The sequence below is a fragment of the Ranitomeya imitator genome, chromosome 3 (genome assembly GCF_032444005.1).
Source record: "Ranitomeya imitator isolate aRanImi1 chromosome 3, aRanImi1.pri, whole genome shotgun sequence".
Taxonomy (NCBI): domain Eukaryota; kingdom Metazoa; phylum Chordata; class Amphibia; order Anura; family Dendrobatidae; genus Ranitomeya; species Ranitomeya imitator.
In genome coordinates this window covers 118,589,111-118,613,225 of record NC_091284.1, presented here as the reverse complement: position 1 = coordinate 118,613,225, position 24,115 = coordinate 118,589,111, and the positions used below count along the sequence as shown (strand labels likewise).

At 45.5% G+C, this 24,115-nt stretch overlaps 1 protein-coding gene across 3 annotated transcripts in view; it reads left to right on the top strand.

Moving 5' to 3' along the window:
• RILP (Rab interacting lysosomal protein) overlaps nucleotides 1–24,115 on the top strand; it is a 67,269-nt gene that overhangs the window by 12,588 nt on the left and 30,566 nt on the right. For all 3 annotated transcript variants that reach the window (XR_011319787.1, XM_069761343.1, XM_069761344.1), the window contains exon 2: nucleotides 21,177–21,300. Coding sequence is in view for 2 of the 3 variants with exons in the window: in XM_069761343.1 (XP_069617444.1) it covers nucleotides 21,177–21,300 (124 nt within the window). In the remaining variant the exon portion in view is untranslated. The remainder of the gene's footprint in view (nucleotides 1–21,176; nucleotides 21,301–24,115) is intronic.

Here is a 24,115-nt window from a genome sequence, read left to right as displayed (position 1 = left end):
GTGGGTGTTGGCATCAGGATGAGCTTTACTTTGTTAGAGCAGATGTGTCACTCTGTCTTCCCTGTCATGTAGTGTGCGTTTGATTGCCAAGTTTAGTCCGCCTAGCTGCTAGAGACCTTTTTGTATTTTGGTATATTTAATAAACTTTGTAATGTGTACAGTATCTAATTTGTAGACTACTGCACTGATTTATTCCTGCGGATTTTTGTTGTTTGCTCCTATGTAGCAGAGGCGGTCGAGTTGTGCCAGCTTCTAGTTTCCAATGGAGACTATTGAAGCATGGCAAAAATACTATTTAAAAAAAAAAAAAAAAAAAGTTTTCAAAAATGAAAAAATTAGTTTGAATCACCCCTCTTTCTCCCCATTAAAAATAAAACAATTAAAAGAAATCAAACATACACATATTTGGTATCGCCGCGTTCAGAATCGCCCGATCTATCAATTAAAAAAGGATTAACTTGATCACTAAACGGCGTAGCGAGAAAAAAATTTGAAACTCCGGAATCACGTTTTTTTTGGTCGCCGCAACATTGCATTAAAATGCAATAACTGGTGATCAAAAGAACGTATCTGCACCAAAATGGTATAATTAAAAATGTCAGCTCGGCACGCACAAAGTAAGCCCTCACCCAACCCCAGATCATGAAAAATGGAGACGCTATGGGTATCGGAAAATGGCACACTTTTCTTTTTCACCACTTAGAAACCAAACATGACTAGGTTATTTTTTATCTATGTACTCGTAATGACCTGGAGAATCATAATGTCAGGTCAGTTTTAGCATTTAATGAACCTAGCAAAAAAGCCAAACAAAAAACAAGTGTGGGATTGCACTTTTTTTGCAGTTTCACCGCACTTGGAATTTTTTTTCCCGTTTTTCTAGTACATGACATGGTCAAACCAATGATGTCGTTCAAAAGTATAGCTCGTCCCGCAAAAAATAAGCCCTCACATGGCCATATTGACCAAAAAAAAAAAAAAGTTATGGCTCTGGGAAGGAGGGGAGCGAAAAACAAAAAAATGAAAATATCCCTGGTCATGAAGGGGTTAATCAAATGAGTGATGCTCAACTTATCGCTGCAGAATTCCGCATCAGTGTTTCAGTAGGGTTCAGAGCAGGAGACGTACTTTGCCATTGAATCACTTTCACCTTATTCTTCAGAAATGTAACAGATGTATATTTTGGATTACTTTCGTGTTTGCAAAATGCACGTCTACCAAAAGCACAGAGTGATGGTAACGTAATCTCTCTTAATAGAGAGCAGTACACCTGTGAATTTATGATGCCATCAATGAAATGTAGGTCCCCGACCTCAGCAGCACTTAAGCAGCCCCACGTAAGGAGCCTGCCTCTCTGCCATGTTTCACTGCAGCCACCATGCATTTAGAAAAATGCATGGGGAACTACATTTCATTGATGGTATCATTAACTGACACATGTACTGCTCTATATTGAAAGAGAAGATGCCATCATGACGCCGTGCACTTTTCCTACGTGACCGTGAGCCACATCTAAGGCCACTGTTGCATTTGTGAAAAAAAGGGTGAGGCTGTGTGCACACGTTGCGTTTTTTTTTTCGCGGTTTTTCCCGATAAAAACGCTATAAAACCGCAAAAAAAAACCGCATACAATAAGCATCCCATCATTTAGAATGAATTCTGCATGTTTTGTGCACATGATGAGGTTTTTTTCCACAAAAAAAACGCATCGCGGTAAAAACTGCAGCATGTTCATTAATTTTCTGGCTTTTTTGCGGATTTCCCACTCCAAAATGCATTGGGAAGTGTCTGGAAAAAACCGCGGCAAAGATGCATGTGGATTTCTTGCAGAAAATGTCCGGAATTCTCAGGAATTTTCTGCGAGAAATCCTGAACGTGTGCACATGGCCAGTGAATCACTTTCAGGCTAAGTGTCTCCTTATCTGATCATCTATGGGGGGTTCTGAAGAGACAAGTTGAGCATCGCTCTCCTTTCAGCATCCAGGCTCTAAAAGAAGTCTTTCTTCAAGGAATGAAAAAGTTATATTTTCCAGTTTGTCGACAACGTAAAATAAATTTTTGCATCCACTAATTTAAGTAAAATTGAAGATTTTGGAATTAAAGTTGTACTATTAACCTTATTTCATGTTATGAGTTAAAACCTGTTTTGTGAAACGGTCTTGTCAAAATTTGGTAATTTTTTTTGCGTTCAGTAAGATATTAATTAAAATCTTACTTTTCAAAGAGGGTGTGCTCATTTATGCCAAGCACAGTATGTTTGTAGTCTATTGTACTTAGCTGGGGTGGGCAATACATGTCCTAAGGAGCTACATGTAACCATGTAATAATTATTTGTTTTATATTTGTATCACTTGATATTGAGCAGAATTAAAGGGAACCTGTCACCCCGAAAATCGCGGGTGAGGTAATCCCACCGTCATCAGGGGCTTATCTGCAGCATTCTGTAATGCTGTAGATAAGCCCCCCGATGTTACCTGAAAAAGGAGAAAAAGACGTTAGATTATACTCACCCAGGGGCGGTCCTGCTGCTGGTCAGGTCTGATGGGCGTCTCCGGTCCGCTGCGGCGCCTCCTATCTTCTTTCCATGACGTCCTCTTCTGATCTTCAGCCACGGCTCCGGTGCAGGCGTACTTTGCTCTGCCCTGTTGAGGGCAGACAAAGTACTGTAGTGCGCAGGCGCCGGGCCTCTGACCTTTCCGGCGCTTGCGCACTGCAGTACTATCCTCTGCCCTCAAGAGGACAGAGCAAAGTACGCCTGCGTCGGAGCCGTGGCTGAAGATCAGAAGAGGACGTCATGGAAAGAAGATAGGAGGCGCCGCAGCGGACCAGAGACGCCCATCCGACCTGACCAGCAGCGGGACTACCCCGCCACCCCCCGGGGTGAGTATAATATAACGTCTTTTTCTCCTTTTTCAGGTAACATCGGGGGCTTATCTACAGCATTACAGAATGCTGTAGATAAGCCCCTGATGATGGTGGGATTACCTCACCCGCGATTTTCGGGGTGACAGGTTCCCTTTAAGTATGTTGAGCCAGACAGTGTGACTACATGTTACAATAGGGCTCCTGCTATTCAGACTTAATAAATATAAAAAAAAAATTGACACTGCTAGATATTTGATATTTACTATTTAATGGCACCCTTTAAAATTAATGGACAACTTTTTCAAGTCTACCAGAGTTAGAGCCACAGAGAGTTCCCTGCTTGGGATCATTGTCTATGTATGGCATCCGAATAGGTAGAGGTGACTCTAGTTATCATGGCTGTGCTGCCTTTGCTTTTTTTTTTACTGTGAGCATACTGAAAAACTACTACCTGGAAACTGTCCGCAACCTGCTATTGACAATGTGTTTTCTTTTTGTTTGTGTGTTTCTATTTAGCCTTTTGTAAATAAAGCTTAATCATTGAATAATAGAAAGTTGCTCAATGTTTCCTGACATCTCTACTTGAATCCAGTGGAAACAATGTTGTTTACATAATTACATTGTTCTCAATGTCAAGCAGCAGCAGCAAAAGCAAACAAGATAATTAGGATGTATAAAAAGAGATAAAATCCCATGATCCCTACGTATTAAGGTACCTTCACACTGAGCGACGCTGCAGCGATACCGACAACGATGTCGATCGCTGCAGTGTCGCTGTTTGGTCGCTGGAGAGCTGTCACACAGACAGCTCTCCAGCGACCAACGATCCCGAGGTCCCCGGTAACCAGGGTAAACATCGGGTTACTAAGCGCAGGGCCGCGCTTAGTAACCCGATGTTTACCCTGGTTACCAGCGTAAACATTAAAAAAACAAACACCACATACTTACCTTCAGCTGTCTGTCCTCCGGCGCTCTGCTTTCCTCTGCACTGTCAGCCGGAAAGCAGAGCGGTGACGTCACCGCTGTGCTTTCTGGCTGGCCGGCGCTGACACAGGATGCAGGAGGAGTGCAGAGAAGCACAGCGCCGGGGACAGACAGCTGAAGGTAAGTATGTAGTGTTTGTTTTTTTTACGTTTACGCTGGTAACCAGGGTAAACATCGGGTTACTAAGCGCGGCCCTGCGCTTAGTAACCCGATGTTTACCCTGGTTACCAGTGAAGACCTCGCTGAATCGGCGTCACACACGCCGATCCAGCTATGTCAGCGGGAGATCCAGCGACAAAATAAAGTTTCAGACTATCTGCTACGACGTACGATTCTCAGCGGGGTCCCTGATCGCAGTAGCGTGTCAGACACAGCGAGATCGTAACGATATCGCTGGAACGTCACGGATCGTGCCGTCCTAGCGATCAAAGTGCCACTGTGTGACGGTACCCTTACCCCTTTATAAATCACTGGTGAGGTCAAATCTAGAATATGGGACCAGTTCTGGGCTCCACATTTTAAAGGATATTCAGAAGTTGGTTCAATGGTAGGCAACTAGATTATTACAATGGATGTCCAGCGTCTCATATGATGAGAGGTTGGACTTGTTTACCGTATATGCTCAAGTATAAGCCGACCCGAGTATAAGCTGAGACCCCTAATTTTCCGCTCCCTCTCCCCTGCCGACCCCTGGGAATGACTCGAGCATAAGCAGAGAGGGGCCTTTTCAGCCTAAAAAATTAGGCTGAAATTCTCGGCTTATACTCGAGTATATACGGTAGCTTAGGTAAAAGATGTCTGAGGACCCCTTTGGAAAGACTGGCACATAATTTATTCCTTCCAAAGACCATACTAAGGACCAGGGGGCACTCATTATGGGTGAAGAAAGGCGATTCCAGCAGCTAGATAGGAAAGGGTTCTTTTATAGTTAGAGCAGTCAGACTGTGGAATGCCGACCACAAGAGGTAGTAATAGCCGCCACTAGAAAAGCTTTTTTTTTTTTTTTTTTTTAAAAGGCCTGAACGATTTCTTCGACACACACACACCTACACATGATAGGCCGCTCTGAACAAATGTGTTTTGAGGGAGCGCTTAAAACTATGCAAATTGTGGATGGTCCTAATATCTTGGATTGGTGCAGCAGAGGCGAGGTCTTGGAGTCGGGAGTGGGAGGTACGGATTAGTGCAGAGGTTAGTCGAAAGTTGTTTGCAGAGCGCAGCGGTCGGTTAGGTCGATAGACCAAAATTAGGGAGGAGATGTAAGGGGGTGCCGCACTGTGAAGAGCTTTGTGGGTGAGAACAAGTACTTTGAATTGGATGTACATGCTCGGCAGTGATCAGGACTGTGGGGTCGTAGATGAGATGAATCTGTGCTGCAGTTTATGTACATGCTCAGTAGTGATCAGGGCTGTAGGGTCGTAGATGAGATGAATCTGTGCTGCACTTTATGTACATGCTCAGCAGTGATCAGGACTGTGGGGTCGTAGATGAGATGAATCTGTGCTGCACTTTATGTACATGCTCAGTAGTGACCAGTTCTGTTGGGTCGTAGATGAGATGAATCTGTGCTGCACTTTATGTACATGCTCAGTAGTGACCAGCGCTGTGGGGTCGTAGATGAGATGAATCTGTGCTGCACTTTATGTACATGCTCAGTAGTGACCAGTTCTGTTGGGTCGTAGATGAGATGAATCTGTGCTGCACTTTATGTACATGCTCAGTAGTGACCAGCGCTGTGGGGTCGGGAGTCGGAGGTTTGGTTTACCGACTCCACAGCCCTATACTTATCATTATGTAATCTTTTTTTTTTTTTTTTTTTTTTTTTTTTTATATACACTTCATATCATGTACTTGCCTCAGACTGGCATCTGGCTGGTCGGGATTGTTGTGCGGTATACCAGTTATTTCTTCCATGTGTTATGAAGATGGAAGATGATCTACTGTAGAAAGGATTGCTATGGCGATTAGGTGCACAGTGTATGACATGGCAAATGACAGCACCCACATATTATTGGGCATTTAGAATTCAATAGAAATGATAGTGGAATAATAATTCTATTTCATGGATGTCACTGGTATAAAGAGCCTTTCAGCATTAGATTCTGTTTATTAAGGGTGTTCTCATGATAATATGCTTGGATTCCCAGTGGATGTACTTAGAAAGTACATAAAGTGTTTTTTTTCCCCCCAAAATAAATAGCATAAGGCGGCAGCAGCCTGACTGGCCGCACTCGGCAATACCTGCCGCCAGCACTTGCTGCTCACGTGGACAACGTATAAAAATCGCCACAAGTGTGTGGAAATCAGGGTGTCACCCGCTGGCCAATGATTGCCAGAATGCAAACTATGGAATTAATATTTTCTTAAAACGTCTATTTTCTCTGCAGTTTACATGTTCCCTCTTTTATCTATAGCAGGCTTGGGTAAAGTGCGACCCTCTGTCCACATTCAGCTCTTTGGACAATCCTATATGGCCCGCGGACCAGGACAGCCAGAGGGCTGCACGCAGTGGAAGAACACAGCAAGCAGCTGCCCGGTAGTGGATACAATGGTGGAGGAGGGAGCCATCAGCTCTCAGCCCCACTGTTCAGCCTGTGTGAGGCTAAATTTGTATGGCTGCGTAGTTCCTCCCTTAAGCTCCACCTACTTCCGTATGCGTCCTTTGTACCTATCTTTAACATTGGGTACGCAGGGACATGCGTTATATGCGGATGTGGCGTTTTGACGTTCAAGATTGTCCTTGCTGTGCAGAACCTCACTTCACACACTGCACAAAGCAGTGCATCACGGAACACGGTTAGGTGAGTAGATTTTTAATTTTTGAATTGTCAGTTCTTGGGGGAAATCGGAACATCATGCTGTAAAGTTTCATCATGCTGGGGGAGGGGGCCATCATATTGTGTGTGTGTGGGGGGAGCTGAGGGGCCTTCATACTGTGTGTGGGTAAGGCATGAGGGGGCTATCCTGCTGTGTATGTGTTTGTGTGGACGCTTTAAAAACCATCATAATGTGTGTGGGGGGGGGGGGGGAGCTTCTGGGACCATCATAGTGTTTGTGGGATTCGGGAGCTGTGAGGACCATCATAGTGTGTGTAAGTAAAAAAAACAATCTTATAAAAAGCAGTATATTTTATGGGCTTGATTTGCCGCTGCAGGTGAGAATACAGGTTACAATAAGCCATATCATAACATGTATTAGCAGTAGGAGCTAATCGCTATACATAATTCTGCTCAATATTAGGAGATACAAGCTAATATACCGTAATATAATGGAGTAGACGTAAGTGGGACCTGTTGGCTAGGACAGCCACTGTCTCGTGTGGAATATTAGTTGCCCACCCTTGATCTATAGTGAAGAGGGGGAAAAGAAAGCAGAATGAAAAATGTATTTCTGAAACCTCGATCTGAGTAAGAGAAATGTCGGGGAAAGCCCACCCTCCTCCACTCATTAATTTACATGAAGATTTCCACTGGGGATTTTCCTTAAAGAAACATGTGATGTGAGATTGTAAGAAGTTCCTCAAAATGAGATTGCATGAAAGCCCACTCACCTGTTATGCTGCATTATTCTGTGTGGGAGTGATAGTCCTGATGGAAGATCGTGGTCCTAAATTCTGAAGGGCGTCTGCTGCCAGCATGATGGCAGATGTCATACAGGTCATGGAGATTGCTTGTTTGTGTACCTTCTTGGTTTCTTTCCCCAATCAAAAAAAATATACTAGGTAGGGGAACCTGAAGAGATTAAAGAGCATATTATATTATAGACTACTGTTTGCACACTAGCCCTTTCAATGAATCGGCTGTCTGATGAAGGTGCACTTAAAGGAACCGGTCACGTTGTCCTTGTAGTTTGCATTGTGGACAGAATGGTATAGAGAAGTAGAAGATGAAAATAATGATGTATAGGAAAAGATTCATATCCTGTGTTTTATTCATTGAAATATGTATCTGTATGAGTCCAGTGGGCGGCCCTCCTCAGTGGGCGGCCCTCCTCAGTGGGCGGCCCTCCTCAGTGGGCGGCCCTCCTCAGTGGGCGGCCCTCCTCAGTGGGCGGCCCTCCTCAGTGGGCGGCCCTCCTCAGTGGGCGGCCCTCCTCAGTGGGCGGCCCTCCTCAGTGGGCGGCCCTCCTCAGTGGGCGGCCCTCCTCAGTGGGCGGCCCTCCTCAGTGGGCGGCCCTCCTCAGTGGGCGGCCCTCCTCAGTGGGCGGCCCTCCTCAGTGGGCGGCCCTCCTCAGTGGGCGGCCCTCCTCAGTGGGCGGCCCTCCTCAGTGGGCGGCCCTCCTCAGTGGGCGGCCCTCCTCAGTGGGCGGCCCTCCTCAGTGGGCGGCCCTCCTCAGTGGGCGGCCCTCCTCAGTGGGCGGCCCTCCTCAGTGGGCGGCCCTCCTCAGTGGGCGGCCCTCCTCAGTGGGCGGCCCTCCTCAGTGGGCGGCCCTCCTCAGTGGGCGGCCCTCCTCAGTGGGCGGCCCTCCTCAGTGGGCGGCCCTCCTCAGTGGGCGGCCCTCCTCAGTGGGCGGCCCTCCTCAGTGGGCGGCCCTCCTCAGTGGGCGGCCCTCCTCAGTGGGCGGCCCTCCTCAGTGGGCGGCCCTCCTCAGTGGGCGGCCCTCCTCAGTGGGCGGCCCTCCTCAGTGGGCGGCCCTCCTCAGTGGGCGGCCCTCCTCAGTGGGCGGCCCTCCTCAGTGGGCGGCCCTCCTCAGTGGGCGGCCCTCCTCAGTGGGCGGCCCTCCTCAGTGGGCGGCCCTCCTCAGTGGGCGGCCCTCCTCAGTGGGCGGCCCTCCTCAGTGGGCGGCCCTCCTCAGTGGGCGGCCCTCCTCAGTGGGCGGCCCTCCTCAGTGGGCGGCCCTCCTCAGTGGGCGGCCCTCCTCAGTGGGCGGCCCTCCTCAGTGGGCGGCCCTCCTCAGTGGGCGGCCCTCCTCAGTGGGCGGCCCTCCTCAGTGGGCGGCCCTCCTCAGTGGGCGGCCCTCCTCAGTGGGCGGCCCTCCTCAGTGGGCGGCCCTCCTCAGTGGGCGGCCCTCCTCAGTGATTGACATCTATCTCTGCATGCACAGACATGGTACTGCTCCTCCTGCTCCATAACATTCGGCCTGCAGATCTGATAACATTTTTAACCTTTTCCCATAATGATTTAAACATTACCGTAACCGAATCCTGTATTGTAGATAAAAACATATATCAAGAAGTATCAATCAAGAGTGATGTTCTTATTTCTTCGTTATCGAGGATCTGAACAGTGACTGGTAGCATTGGCATGTTGGTTATCTGAGCGCTGTCATTCAACAACCCTGTGTGGTCATCACATGACTTTCTTAATTTATCTACTTGATGTATACTATAAATGTTTCTAGAGGATGATAGGAAGCCGAATCACTGAATCATTGGTTACAGAGAATATATTACATAGCTGTATACATTGAGTAATATTTATCTGATGATGACACTTGTGTTTAATTCACACGTTAAGTACTTGATGCATTATTTGTCACAAAAGCTGAAGCATTTCCTAGTGCCATCAAAGTGAATGAGATTCCTGAAGTCTCATGCACACATTGCCTGTTTTTTTTTTTTTTTTTGTTTGTTTGTTTTTTCCTTGTAGATTTGAAGCCTTTTCAGATCTGCACCATGTCAATTCTTTCAGTTTTTGCAGCATTATTCACCTTTTTCAATAAATGGGGAGGGGGGGGAGAAAATAAAAAATGTGCTAAAGTGTGTAGTTTTTGCAGTATTTTTTTCTTTCCTGCAAACACATTAGTATTTGCAGCAGATTTTTCTGCTATAAATTCTGAATGGGCACATACCCTAATAATCTGGAGATGAAAATTCTAAGTTTTCTCTTTTATAAGTCCAAAAAACACACATACAGTCAGCGCACCTAAATGTAGGCTACTCCTCATCTGTTCCTGCACCGATAGGTTTGAGCAAACGATCCACAGATCATGGCTGTGATTTATCATGGCTTAATCATGGCAATGATTAAGAATTCTGTTGAAACGCGTCGGAATAACGCTGTTATACTTTGAAATTTTGCGTGACATGCTGTGAAATATTCATGTGTTTCATATTTTGGAGTGGTGTACCATATTTTTAATGAAGAAATAAATAGACTGATTTTAATGTCAATCCTGCTGGATTCAACTTACTTTGCTCTCTTATAAGGCCCCATTCACTCAATCGTTTTTCTTGTACATGTGCCATCAATACTTTTAACAAATAGTGTGTGTATATCTATTATCTATCTAGGGTCACACTGTGTTATGTGACCCCGTTTAACGGACTACGTTACACCGCGGCATAACGCGGTGTAACGTAGTCCGTTAACGCCGCCATTGATTGTAATGGCGAACGCATCGCTAGCGCACGCCCACATTGGGTGTGTGCTAGCGATGTGCCGTCATTTGAGTGCTATGTGCTAAACGGACTACACACACACAGACACACACACACAGACACACACACACAGACACACACACACACACACACACACACACACACACACACACACACACACACACACACACACCCTGCCTGTGACTATTTACACATTTTTTTTTTATTTTTTTGCAGAAAGTGTAGCCATGATCGAGTTTGGTCCACTTTGCATTGATTCATCGATGTGAATGTACTGCAAATGTATGCATTCTATGTGCTGCCTGTTATAAACCTGGACATGTTAATTCTACTTTCTAGTTCTTAGAAATATTTTTATATATCCTATGTCTGGCTTTCCACTGTAAAGCAAATCTCACAAGTAGCTGCTTGCAATATTTGTCATAATTGTGCTTCTATCTTTGACCATATTAACGGGCGTCTGGTTGGAAATATTGAGTGTCCCCCTCCCCCTCGTATCCCACAGTGTACAGCAGTCGTCACATTTTACTGTTCTTTATATTTTTCTTCTTCCTTTATCACAGTTTCACTTTCCTTTTTCTTCAATTGCTGTCAAGTGAACAAATATATTGTGGCAGCATGAAAGTTCAATATTTGTTAAGGGCCTTTTACACGAGCAAAGACCATTCAGACAATCATTTTTTCCTCATCATTAGATACATAGAAACATATACATAAAATATATTTATGTACCCAGTATGCTACAAAAGTAAGAATGCTTTAAAAAATAGTAGTGTTTACTAGTTTAACTTTTGTTATTTCGCAAAGTGCAAAATGAATGAACAAAAGAGAAATCTAAATCCCATTAATATTTGGTGTGACTTGCACACGGTTTTTGAAGAAACTCGGCAGTGAGGTTGTTCCAATCATCTTGGAGAACTAACAACAGATCTTCTGTAGATGGAGGCTTGTGCAAATCATTTTTTCTCAGTCGCCCATGACAGCACTACCAGAGAGGGAATCCGCCCTTCAGGACAGGAAACCTACAGGATAAAAAGGGCGGTACCTCTCTCCTGCGTCAGTTTGGTTTCCTGTCCTGACAGGGAACCCTCTAGGATGGTACCTGAGATCCGGAGCCGACCAGTCGACCTATGATGGCGGGGAGGCCCCTGTCACGGCTGGCGCGGTATCCGACGCTGCCGCTGCTGGGTCCGATGGGGCTGCAGAGTGCGCGGAGGGAAGCGCGGCCGCCTCCCCAGATTGGGGTAGGGGCTTCGGGGACCCGGTGTGCCTCGGCGGTGAGCAGGCACTTCCTGATTCGGAGCGGTGGCGTGTGTGTAAGGACACCAAGATGGCCGCCGCACCGGATATAGAAAGTACTACTTCCGGGTCCCGGGCAGAGCGCGCATGCTCAGTGATCCAAGGGGGATCAGCACTTTCCGGGAACGCAGCCCTGGAGGAGGGGGTGAATCGGCGATATGCCTAACCAGTCGACACCGCAGACTACGGATCTGATACAGGATCCTATACCTCCTCCAGAACCGGTACCTGTGGCTGCGCAAGATGGGTGAGTGATCTTCGTGAAAGTTCACCAAATAATTGGGGTCCCCCTTTTCCGTTTGTTTTTAGGCAAGAAAAAAAACGGAGAAAACTAAGAATAGAGTCTGCCCCTTATGCAGTGAACCCCTGTTGCAAAACTGGGATAAGAAATTGTGTGGCTCCTGTATAGGACAAGTCCTATGTGAAGAAACCCCTAGTTTCGCCTCTGAATTGCGATCTGTAATAAGATCAGAGGTGGAAACAGCATTTAAATCTCTTAAAGGGGAAGGGGTCGAGGAAAAAACACCTGTGCCCTATTCTCACTCTGATTCTTCTAGTCCTGAGGGGGACGCTTCAGACAGACAGGGTTCCTCCTCCTCCTCGGATTCTGAGAGCGGAGGCCGCCACTGCTTCCCATTAGACGAAGTAGATGCCCTTGTAAAGGCCGTAAGATCAACCATGGGGGTTGTAGATCCTCGTCCTGACAAAACAGTACAGGACATTATGTTTGGGGGCCTAGGACAGAAAAGGCGCAGAGTCTTCCCACTTAACGAGAATATTCAAGCATTAATTAAGAAAGAGTGGGAGAAACCAGAAAGGAAAAATTCATCTGTCCCCTCCCTTAAAAGAAAATATCCCTTCGAGGAAGAGGCTTCTACGTCATGGGACAAGGCACCAAAACTCGACGTAGCAGTAGCCAAAGCGTCAAAAAAATTCGCATTGCCCTTTGAGGACATGGGAACTCTGAAGGATCCCCTCGATAAAAGAGCTGATACCTTCCTTAAAGGGGCCTGGGAATCGGCAGGGGGGTGTCTAAGACCTGCAATAGCAGCCGCATGTACTTCCAGATCTTTAATGATCTGGATAGATAACTTGGAAAAGCAACTAAAAGATGGAGTATCTAGACATAAAATGATTGAATCAATTCCCATGATTAGAGGGGCGGCAGCCTTTTTGGCAGATTCATCAGCCGATTCAATCAAGCTTACTTCAAAATCGGCAGCCCTGTCCAATGCAGCTCGTAGGACGCTGTGGTTAAAAAGCTGGCCGGGCGACCTACAGACCAAACAAAAACTCTGTTCAATTCCATGTGAAGGGAAATTCTTATTTGGGGAAACCCTAGATGACATTTTGCAAAAAGCAGGGGATAAGAAAAAGGGGTTCCCTATCTTAGCCGCACCATTTGTTAGACGGCCCTTTCGGAGTAGGAAGTTTTTTCGCAGACGTCCCCCAAGGGAACAGAACAGATGGGATGATGGGAGAAGGAAGGATAGGGGCTTCCTCTTCGGTAATTCTCCAAGAGATAAAAAACCCCCCTAAGTGACACCTTCCCCAGGGTGGGAGGGAGATTGTCTCAATACCTTCCGGCCTGGGAAAAAATTTCAACCAATTCTTTGATTTTAGATCTGATAAAGATGGGACTTCAAATAAACTTTACCTCCCTTCCTCCCCAAAACTATGTGGTCACCCCACTAAAACCCTCACCTCAGCAACAACAGGCCTTGGAACAAGAAATTTCAAAGCTCATAATGAAAGAGGTGATCCAAGAAGTTCCCCTACTGGAAAGAGGCAAAGGGTTCTTTTCCCCACTATTTCTAGTCCCAAAACCGGATGGTTCTTTCCGCACAATAATCAATTTACGGAAACTAAACAGTTATGTAAAAAATCAATCCTTCAAAATGGAATCAATAAAATCAACAATAAAAAACCTGTTTCCGAATTGCTTCATGATAGTGTTGGATCTCAGCGACGCGTACTATCATGTCCCCATCCACAAAAATGCCCAGAAATACCTCAGACTAGCGGTAGTTATGGGAGGAGAAATAAAACAATACCAGTACAAGGCCCTTCCATTTGGCATCTCGGTAGCGCCTCGTATATTTACCAAATTGGTAGCGGAAATGATGGCCCACATAAGAGAAAAAGACATTATAATAATACCGTATCTGGACGACTTCCTGATTGTCAGCAACTCAGCCCAACATTGTCGCCAACAATGCGACAGTGATAAAAATCCTAACAGAGTTAGGTTGGCTCCTAAATCTCCAAAAGTCAAAACTAGAACCGACCAGGGTTCAAGAGTTTTTGGGCCTCACTTTGGACTCGATAACACAGGAATGTCGTCTTCCAGACCAGAAAAAACAGAAAATATTAAATCTCGTGTCCAGAGCTTGTTCAAACCCTCATATGACCCTGAGAGGGGCGATGTCACTGCTGGGGTCCCTTTCTGCTTGTCTCCCGGCAATACAGTGGGCACAAATTCACACGAGGGATCTCCAGTGGGATATTCTGAGGAATCAGGTTACACTGGGGGGACACCTAGAAGGAAAAATGTCTCTAAATTCAAACACTATTCGTTCCCTAGCCTGGTGGTTAGATCCCAAAAACCTATCAAAGGGGGTTCCATGGGTGATAGACACATCTCGGATAGTTACAAGGGATGCCAGTCCCACGGGGTGGGGAGCTCACCTGGACGACAGTATCACTCAGGGGGTCTGGACAGATCAAGAATACGAGGTATCTTTGAATCAAAAAGAACTTTGGGCAGTGAGTCACGCTCTATCATATTTTCTTCCCAACCTACAGGGGCATCATGTCCGGGTTTTTTCGGACAATCAGGTAGTGGTAGCCTACCTGAACCTTCATTAGGGCTTGGGATCTGGTTCCCCCCTGATGGCTACCTTCCAGATCTTCATCTTAGCAGAAGACAACTTCCTATCCCTCTCTGCGCTGCATATAAAGGGGGTAGAGAACCAAAAAGCAGACTTCTTAAGCCGTACCCGGTTAAAACAGGGGGAATGGGCACTAAACCAAAGCATCTTCGATCGCATTACCAAAATCTGGGGGGTTCCTGTAATAGATCTCTTTGCCAGTGCAGAAAACAGGAAAGTAAGGGATTTTTGTTCTCTGAACCCCAAAGGGGGCCCTCGGGCTCTGGATGCATTTACGATTCCTTGGACTCAGGGTCTAACATACGCATTTCCTCCTCACATTCTTATTCCGGCTGTTCTGCGGAAAATCAGGCAGGACAGGGCGAGAATCATCCTAATAGCCCCCTTCTGGCCCAAAAGGGCCTGGTTTTCATGGCTGAGAATTCTATCGGTCTCCGATCCCTGGGTTCTCCCGGATCTTCCGGATCTCTTATACCAGGGACCGGTGTTCCACCCTCAGTCAGCAAACCTCCACTTGACAGCGTGGAACTTGAAAGGTCACTACTAAGGGCAAGGGGCTTTTCAGATAATTTAGTGTCTACACTGTTAAAAAGTAGAAAATTAGTAACAACTAAGATCTACGGTAAGATCTGGAAAAAGTTTTTATCCACCTCTGGGGTGAAATTACAAGACGGGGTCCAAGTGGTCAAAATATTAGAATTTCTGCAAAAAGGCTTAGAGATGGGCCTCTCGGTGAGCACCTTAAAAGTGCAAATAGCGGCCTTAGGTGCGTTATATAGTGAGAGTATTGCCTCTAACCCATGGGTAACAAGGTTTATTAAAGCTGCGATACAATCTAAACCTTTAAAAATCAGAAGCCTTCCATCCTGGGACTTAAATTTAGTCCTATCAGCTCTGACAGAACCCCCATTCGAACCCATAGATTCATTACCACTTAAAATCTTATCTTTCAAAACGGCCCTTCTCACAGCTTTGACATCTGCCCGTAGAATTAGTGACCTCCAGGCTCTATCTGCGAACCCTCCATTCACACAAATCATGGATGATAGGGTAATACTAAAAACAGATCCCGCTTATCTACCCAAAGTTGCTTCCAATTTCCACAGGTCCCAAGAAATAATCCTTCCCTCCTTTTGTCCAAACCCTAAAAATAAAAAAGAGGAAAAGTTCCACACTTTAGATGTGAGAAGATGTTTAATACACTACTTAGAATCCTCCCGACAGTATAGGAAGGGAGGGTCTCTCTTTATCTGTTTTCAGGGACCTAGGAAAGGATTCAAAGCCTCCAAAAGCACTATAGCTCGCTGGGTAACTGATGCGATAGCCTTGGCATACTCGTCCACGGGAAACGCAGTTCCTGAAGGGCTCAAGGCGCATTCTACAAGAGCCATGGCGACCTCCTGGGCCGAAAGGTCGGAGGTACCAATAGACAAAATCTGCAAGGCGGCCACCTGGTCATCACCTTCAACCTTCTTTAGGCACTACCGCTTAGACCTGGCCTCTTCATCTGACTTAGCCTTCGGAAGAAGGGTCTTGCAGGCTGTGGTCCCTCCCTAAAGCAATGATCTCTGTAATTCTCTCTGGTAGTGCTGTCATGGGCGACTGAGAATACGGTAGTTACTTACCGATAACGGTATTTCTCAGAGCCCATGACAGCACCTGCTTATTCCCACCCTATCACGTGTGCGGTGAGCACCTTATTATATGAAATGTGTGTTTCTAATTTAGACACGGTGTAATCCTGATAAGTATTTTGTTAAAATTGTATATTTTCCTGTTGTCACTAACCTGGAGGACCTCTGATGCTATGTAAACCAAACTGACGCAGGAGAGAGGTACCGCCCTTTTTATCCTGTAGGTTTCCTGTCCTGAAGGGCGGATTCCCTCTCTGGTAGTGCTGTCATGGGCTCTGAGAAATACCGTTATCGGTAAGTAACTACCGTATTTTTTTTTTTCTCCATGTAACCAAGGAATACTTGATAATGTTGACTTCAGGGTGCTATAGGGGCCATATCATCACTTCCAGGACTCCTTTTTTTTCTTTATGCTGAAGATTGTGTTAAAGGACATTGACTGTATATTTGGTGTCATTGTCCAGCAGTGGAACACATTTGGAGTCAATCTGACACCTCCCTGATGGCATTGTATGATGGATCAGTATCTTACTGTATTTCTCAACATTGAGGACACCACTAATCCTGACCAAATCAATATGCTGAAATTCAGCATAACACTTGCAAGTACCCTCCACCATGCTTTACTGTTGCCCATAGACACTTATTATTGTAACACTTTCCAGACCTTCGTCAAGTTTTGAGTCGTCAGTCCAAAGCACCAGCTGACATTTTTCTGCAGTTTAGCTTTTATGATTTTGTGCATAGTTGAGTTGCTTGACCTTGTTTTTATGTTGAAAGAGTGTGGGGGGGGGTTTGCCACAAAGTTTCCATGAAGGCCACTTATGGCCAGACGTCTGTGAACAGTAGATGGATCCTGCTGGGTCCCACTCTTTGCTGCCAGTTCTGAGCTGATGACACTGCCGGACATCTTGTGATTTCCAGTTGATGTGTCTTTCATCTTTTGTGGTCAGTTGCCTTGGCTGACCACTGCTTCCATGATCCTCAACGTTGCTAAGAAATACAGGCAGATACTAATCCATTATGCAATGCCATCAGGTAGGCATCTGGTTGGCTGTGTGTTTGGGTTTGTTCCGCTGCGGGTTATAATCAGTGTAATGAAGAACAAGAAGTTCTGGAAGTGATGATATGGCCCCTCAGATCCCAGATCTTATGGAGTGTGTGTGTGGACTTGCAAGAAGAGATGGAAATATTTGCGCATACCTACGTCCTGAGAAGATCATTGATTCTCCAAGATTTTAGGAACAACCTCCCTTCTGAGTTCCTTCAAAAACTATGTGCAAATGCACCTAGAAGAATTGTGGATCCTGGTTTATTCACAGAGCAGCATGTACCCGGCATTGAATTGTGCATACTGTTCCATAACTTCTATATAACTTTCACTTGATTCACCTTATGTTGTTCATTCGATAAAATCTTGCATTTAGATTTAGAATTTAAAGGGAACCTGTCACCCCCCTCAGGTGTTTGTAACTAAAAGAGCCATCTTGTGCAGCACAAATGCTGCATTCTGACAAGGTGGCTCTTTTAGTTATGATGCCTGCACACGCTGAAATAAACGTTTATAAAATGTGTCCCATATACCCTGAAATCGTCCCGGGGGCGGGACTTTCCTTCCTAATCAGAAGCTGCATTATCGTCCCCGATGCCTGCGCTGTAAGTACAAAGGGTAGCGCAACTGTGCACGCCCGAAAAAAAATCTTAATGCGCCGGGGACGATAATGCTGCAAGATGAGGCGGCGCCCGCAGCGCACAGGCCCGGAGTGACGGCTGCGCTGCGTCTAATTAGGAAGGAAAGTCTCGCCCCCGGGACGATTTCAGGGTATGTGGGGGCACATTTTATAAACGTCTATTTCAGCATGTGCAGGCATCATATCTAAAAGAGCCACCTTGTCAGAATGCATCATTTTTGCTGCACAAGGAGCCTCTTTTAGTTACAAACGCCTGAGGAGGGGGGGGGGGGGTGTGAGACAGGTTCCCTTTAACGATTTTACAGTCGCTACAGGTAAAAATGGTAACAAAATAAAATATTTTACTCAGCTGTTGTGGAGATGTGTATGTGTGTATATATATATATATGTATATATGTATATATATATATATATATATATATATATATATATATATATATATATATATATATATATATATAATATATAATATATATAATATATATATATATATATATATCTCAGACCAAAAGTTTGGACACACCTTCTCAAAGATTTTTCTGTATTTTCATGATAATGAAAATTGTACATTCACACTGAAGGCATCAAAACTATGAATTAACACATGTAGAATTATGTACTTAACAAAAAAGTGTGAAACAACTGAAATTATGTCTTATATTCTAGGTTCTTCAAAGTAGCCACCTTTTGCTTTGATGACTGCTTTGCAGACTCTTGGCATTCTCTTGATGAGCTTCAAGAAATAGTCACCGGGAATGGTTTTCACTAGGTGTGCCCTGTCAGGTTTAATAAGTGGGATTTCTTGCCTTATAAATGGGGTTGGGATCTTCAGTTGTGTTGTGCAGATGTCTGGTGGATACACAGCTGATAGTCCTACTGAATAGACTGTTAGAATTTGTATTATGGCAGGAAAAAAGCAGCAAAGTAAAGAAAAACGACTGGCCATCATTACTTTAAGAAATGAAGGTCAGTCAGTCCGAAAAATTGGGCACACTTTGAAAGTGTCACCAAGTGCAGTGGCAAAAAACCAACAAGCACTACAAAGAAACTGGCTCACATGAGTATCGCCCCAGGAAAGGAAGACCAAGAGTCACCTCTGCTTCTGAGGATAAGTTTATCCGAGTCACCAGCCTCAGAAATCGCAGGTTAACAGCAGCTCAGATTAGAGACCAGGTCAATGCCACACAGAGTTCTAGCAGCAGACACATCTCTACAACAACTGTTAAGAGGAGACTTTGTGCAGCAGGCCTTCATGGTAAAATAACTGCTAGGAAACCACTGCTAAGGTCAGGCAACAAGCTGAAGAGACTTGTTTGGGCTAAAGAACACAAGGAATGGACATTAGACCAGTGGAAATCTGTGCTTTGGTCAAAGACACGGTGGTTGGAACCAAATATCCCAAATTTGGACTCATCAGACCAAAGCACAGATTTCCACTGGTCTAATGTCCATTCCTTATATTCTTTAGCCCAAACAAGTCTCTTCTGCTTGTTGCCTGTCCTTAGCAGTGGTTTCCTAGCAGCTATTTTACCACAAAGTCTCTACAGTTGTTGTAGAGATGTGTCTGCTGCTAGAACTCTGTGTGGCATTGACCAGGTCTCTAATCTGACCTGCTGTTAACCTGCAATTTCTGAGGTTGGTGACTCGGATAAACTTATCCTCAGAAGCAGAGGTGACTCTTGGTCTTCTTTTCCTGGGGCGGTCCTCATGTGAGCCAGTTTCTTTGTAGCGCTTGATGGTTTTTGCCACTGCACTTGGGGACACTTTCAAAGTTTTCCCAATTTTTCGTACTGACTGACCTTCATTTATTAAAGTAATGATGGTCACTCATTTTCTTTACTTAGAATTTGTATTATGGCGAGAAATAAGCAGCTAACAATCTATTCAGTAGGGCTATCAGCTGTGTATCCACCAGACTTCTGCACAACACAACTGATGGTCCCAACTCCATTTATAAGGCACTATACCATACCTGACAGGGCACACTTGTGAAGTGAAAACCATTCCCGGTGACTACCTCTTGAAGCTCATCAAGAGAATGCCAAGAGTGTGCAAAGCAGCCATCAAAGCAAAAGGTGGCTACTTTGAGGAACATAGAATATAAGACATAATTTGAGATGTTTCACACTTTTTTGTTAAGTATATAATTCCACATGTGTTAATTCATAGTTTTGATGCTTGAATGTACAATTCTCAGTCATGACAATACAGAAAAATATTTAAATAAGGTGTGTCCAAACTTTTGGTGTGTACACACACATACATACATACATACATACATACATACATACATACATACATACATACATACGTACGTAATTTTTTTTTTTTTTACAGTTGGCTACACAGGATGTTAGACCACCTAATATCACTTATTGCAGCATAATATATCCTTGCCCTTAAAGGGAACCTGTCACCCCCAAAATCGAAGGTGAGCTAAGCCCACTGGTATCAGGGGCTGATCTACAGCATTCTGTAATGCTGTAGATAAGCCCCCGATGTATCCTGAAAGATGAGAAAAAGAGGTTAATTAGACTCACGTGGGTGGTCCGATCCGATGGGCATGGTGGTCCGGTCCGGGGCCTCCCATCTTCATAGAATGACGTCCTTTTCTTGTCTTCACGCTGCGGCTCCGGGGTACTTTGTCTGCCCTGTTGAGATCAGAGCAAAGTACTGCAGTGCGCAGGCGCTGGGCCTCTTTGACCTTTCCCGGCGCCTGCACACTGCAGTACTTTGCTCTGATCTCAACAGGGCAGACAAAGTACGCCTGCCCCGGAGCTGCAGCGTGAAGATAAGAAGAGGATGTTATCCTATGAAGATGGGAGGCCCTGGACTAGACCACGACGCCCATCGGATCGCCTGCCCAGCTGAGTATAATATAACCTCTTTTTCTCATCTTCGGGCAGCACGGTGGCGCAGTGGTTGGCGCAGTGGTTAGCACAGCAGCCTTGCAGCGCTGGGGTCCTGGGTTCTAATCCCACCCAGGACAACATCTGCAAAGAGTTTGTATGTTCTCTCCGTGTTTGCGTGGGTTTCCTCCGGGCACTCCGGTTTCCTCCCACATTCCAAAGACATACTGATAGGAATTCTAGATTGTGAGCCCAATCGGGGACAGTGATGATAATGTGTGCAAACTGTAAAGCGCTGCGGAATATGTTAGCGCTATATAAAAATAAAGATTATTTATTTATTTCAGAATGCTGTAGATCAGCCCCTGATGCCGGTGGGCTTAGCTCACCTTCGATTTTGAGGGTGACAGGTTCCCTTTAATATATGTCCTGATTAATATTGTTAAGCGCTTCAGTAGGCAGTGGTTTTAATAATGGTTTTAGCATTTGCATGTGCTTACACATTGCCATCTTTGCTGTAGAATTTGCAGTATATGTGGATGGATATCTGCCGTGTACTAAGAATAAATAATGAGACTTAATCTCTAAACTTTTGATTTTTGTTCCTGTGCATTTTTACACAGGATCTAGAGCAGAAACTTCTTGAAGCTCAAAGAAAAGAACATGACCTCCAGAACCAGCTTTCCCAGCTTACAGAAGAGAACCAGAAATTATTGGGACAACTGACCGAGACAAAGTCCCAGGGAGGTGAGAGCAGGTTATTAACTCCGATATTGCCCATTCTGCAATAACCCCCATTTACGATATAGTTGGTTTATTTGAAAATGACAAAGGTTGATGCCAATATGAGGTATGTCACAATGTGTAATCCAATTCATGAAAATAGAGGGAGAGATGCATGGTGATAATTGTGGATCAGAATAAGAGGAAAGCTGGGCAGACAAATAAAATGCTGCATATCAGGCCTGAAAGATGGTGGTTGCATCTCATATGGGTCATACCTGGTGACAGGTTCGCTTTTCAGGTCAAACTTTATCACTACGTAATATCCTTTATGTTAAACCTGAGATTGGTGATCTACTAGGGGACAAAGGGGCAGCACATATGGACACTGCAGCATGTTTCCTGCCCCTCTTTCAGAGTCGCCAGTGCATCTATAATAGTGATAGGAGCATATGTAGCTAGTGCACTTGTGACCACATTTATACCTTCACCATACAGATCTGATCGGCATTCACAACTAGGATCTGTATGCATCTGCACACTTTTTTTTTTTTTTTTTTTTTTTATGGTCTATAAATATTAGATATTTTGTGTAGATTGAATAATAGTGTGTTTCCTTACATCATAACCCCTTTACTTAAAAATCCATCCCTGGACCAGAACTGCACTGCTAACTACAGACTTGTCTCTAACCTTTCCTTCATCTCTAAACTCCTGGAACGCTTGGTCCACTCCCGTCTAATCCGCTATCTCTCGGGTAACTCTCTTCTCGACCCCTTACAATCTGATTTCTGCTCTTTACACTCCACTGAAACTGCCCTTACTAACTAAGACTAAAGGTACCGTCACACTTAGCGACGCTGCAGCGATACCGACAACGATCCGGATCGCTGCAGCGTCGCTGTTTGGTCGCTGGAGAGCTGTCACACAGACAGCTCTCCAGCGACCAACGATCCCGAGGTCCCCGGTAACCAGGGTAAACATCGGGTAACTAAGCGCAGGGCCGCGCTTAGTAACCCGATGTTTACCCTGGTTACCAGCGTAAAAAAACAAACAGTACATACTTACATTCAGCTGTCTGTCCCTTGCCGTCTGGTTCCTGCACTGACTGCTGGCCGTAAAGTGAAAGTGAAAGCACAGCACAGCGGTGAGTCACACAGCGGTGACTCACCGCTGTGGCTGTGCTCTGCTTTCACTTTACGGCCAGCAGTCAGTGCAGGAACCAGACGGCAAGGGACAGACAGCTGAATGTAAGTATGTACTGTTTGTTTTTTTACGCTGGTAACCAGGGTAAACATCGGGTTACTAAGCGCGGCCCTGCGCTTAGTTACCCGATGTTTACCCTGGTTACCAGTGAAGACATCGCTGAATCGGTGTCACACACGCCGATTCAGCGATGTCTACGGGGAGTCCAGCGACGAAATAAAGTTCTGGACTTTCTTCCCCGACCAGCGATCTCCCAGCAGAGGCCTGATCGCTGCTGCCTGTCACACTGGACGATATCGCTAGCGAGGACGCTGCAACGTCACGGATCGCTTTCGATATCGTCTAGTGTGACAGTACCTTAAAGTCTCTAATGATCCAATAACTGCTAAACCAAAGGTCATTGCTCCCTGCTGATTCTCCTGGATCTCTCTGCCGCATTTGACACTGTGGATCACCAGCTCCTCCTCACTATGCTCCGCTCCATAGGCCTCAAGGACACAGCCCTCTCCTGGTTCTCCTCCTACCTCTCTGACCGCTCCTTCACTGTATCTTTTTTGGCTCCTCTTCCTCTCCTCGTCCCCTTACTATCGGGGTTCCCCAAGGCTCAGTCCTAGGCCCCCTCCTCTTCTCTCTATACACTGCCCCTATTGGACAAACAGCAGATATGGGTTCCAGTACCATCTCTGTGCTGATGACACCCATTTATACACTTCTTCCCCCGACATCACCCCTACCCTAATTCAAAATACCAAGGATTGTCTGTCTGCTGTCTCTAACATCATGTCCCCCCTCTATCTGAAACTAAATCTCTCCAAAACTGAACTTCTTGTGTTTCTCCCCTCTACTAACCTCACTCTACCCAACATCGAAATTACCCTGGAGGGTTCAACCATAACTCCCAAGCAGCATGCCCGCTGTCTTGGGGTCATATTCGACACCAAACTTTCCTTTACTCCCTATATCCGATCACTCACTCGCTCTTCTCACCTGCATCTTAAAAACATCTCAAGAATCCGACCTTTTCTCACCATTGAAACTGCTAAGACTCTTACTGTCGCTCTTATTCAGTCTCGCCTGGACTACTGCAACTCTCTTCTGATCGGTCTCCCTCTTGCCAAACTCTCTCCTCTCCGATTCGTCTTGAATGCGGCAGGGTCATATTTCTGTCCAGCCGCTTCACTGATGCCTCCATCTTGTGCCAGTCATTACACTGGCTACCCATTCACTACAGGGTCCAGCATAAACTCATCTCTCACCCACAAAGCTCTCCACAGTTCTGCACGTCCTTATATCTCCTCTCTCATCTGTCTATCGCCCTACACGTGCCCTCCGTTCTACAAATGACCTAAGACTAAAGATGGGTACCATCACACATAACGATATCGTTAACGATATTGTTGCTTTTTGTGACGTAGCAATGATATCGTTAACGATATCGTTATGTGTGACAGCGACCAACGATCAGGCCCCTGCTGGGAGATCGTTGGTCGCTGGGGAAAGTCCAGCACTTTATTTTGTCGCTGGATCTCCCGCAGACATCGCTGAATCGGTGTGTGTGACGCCGATTCAGCGATGTCTTCACTGGTAACCAGGGTAAACATCGGGTTACTAAGCGCAGGGCCGCGCTTAGTAA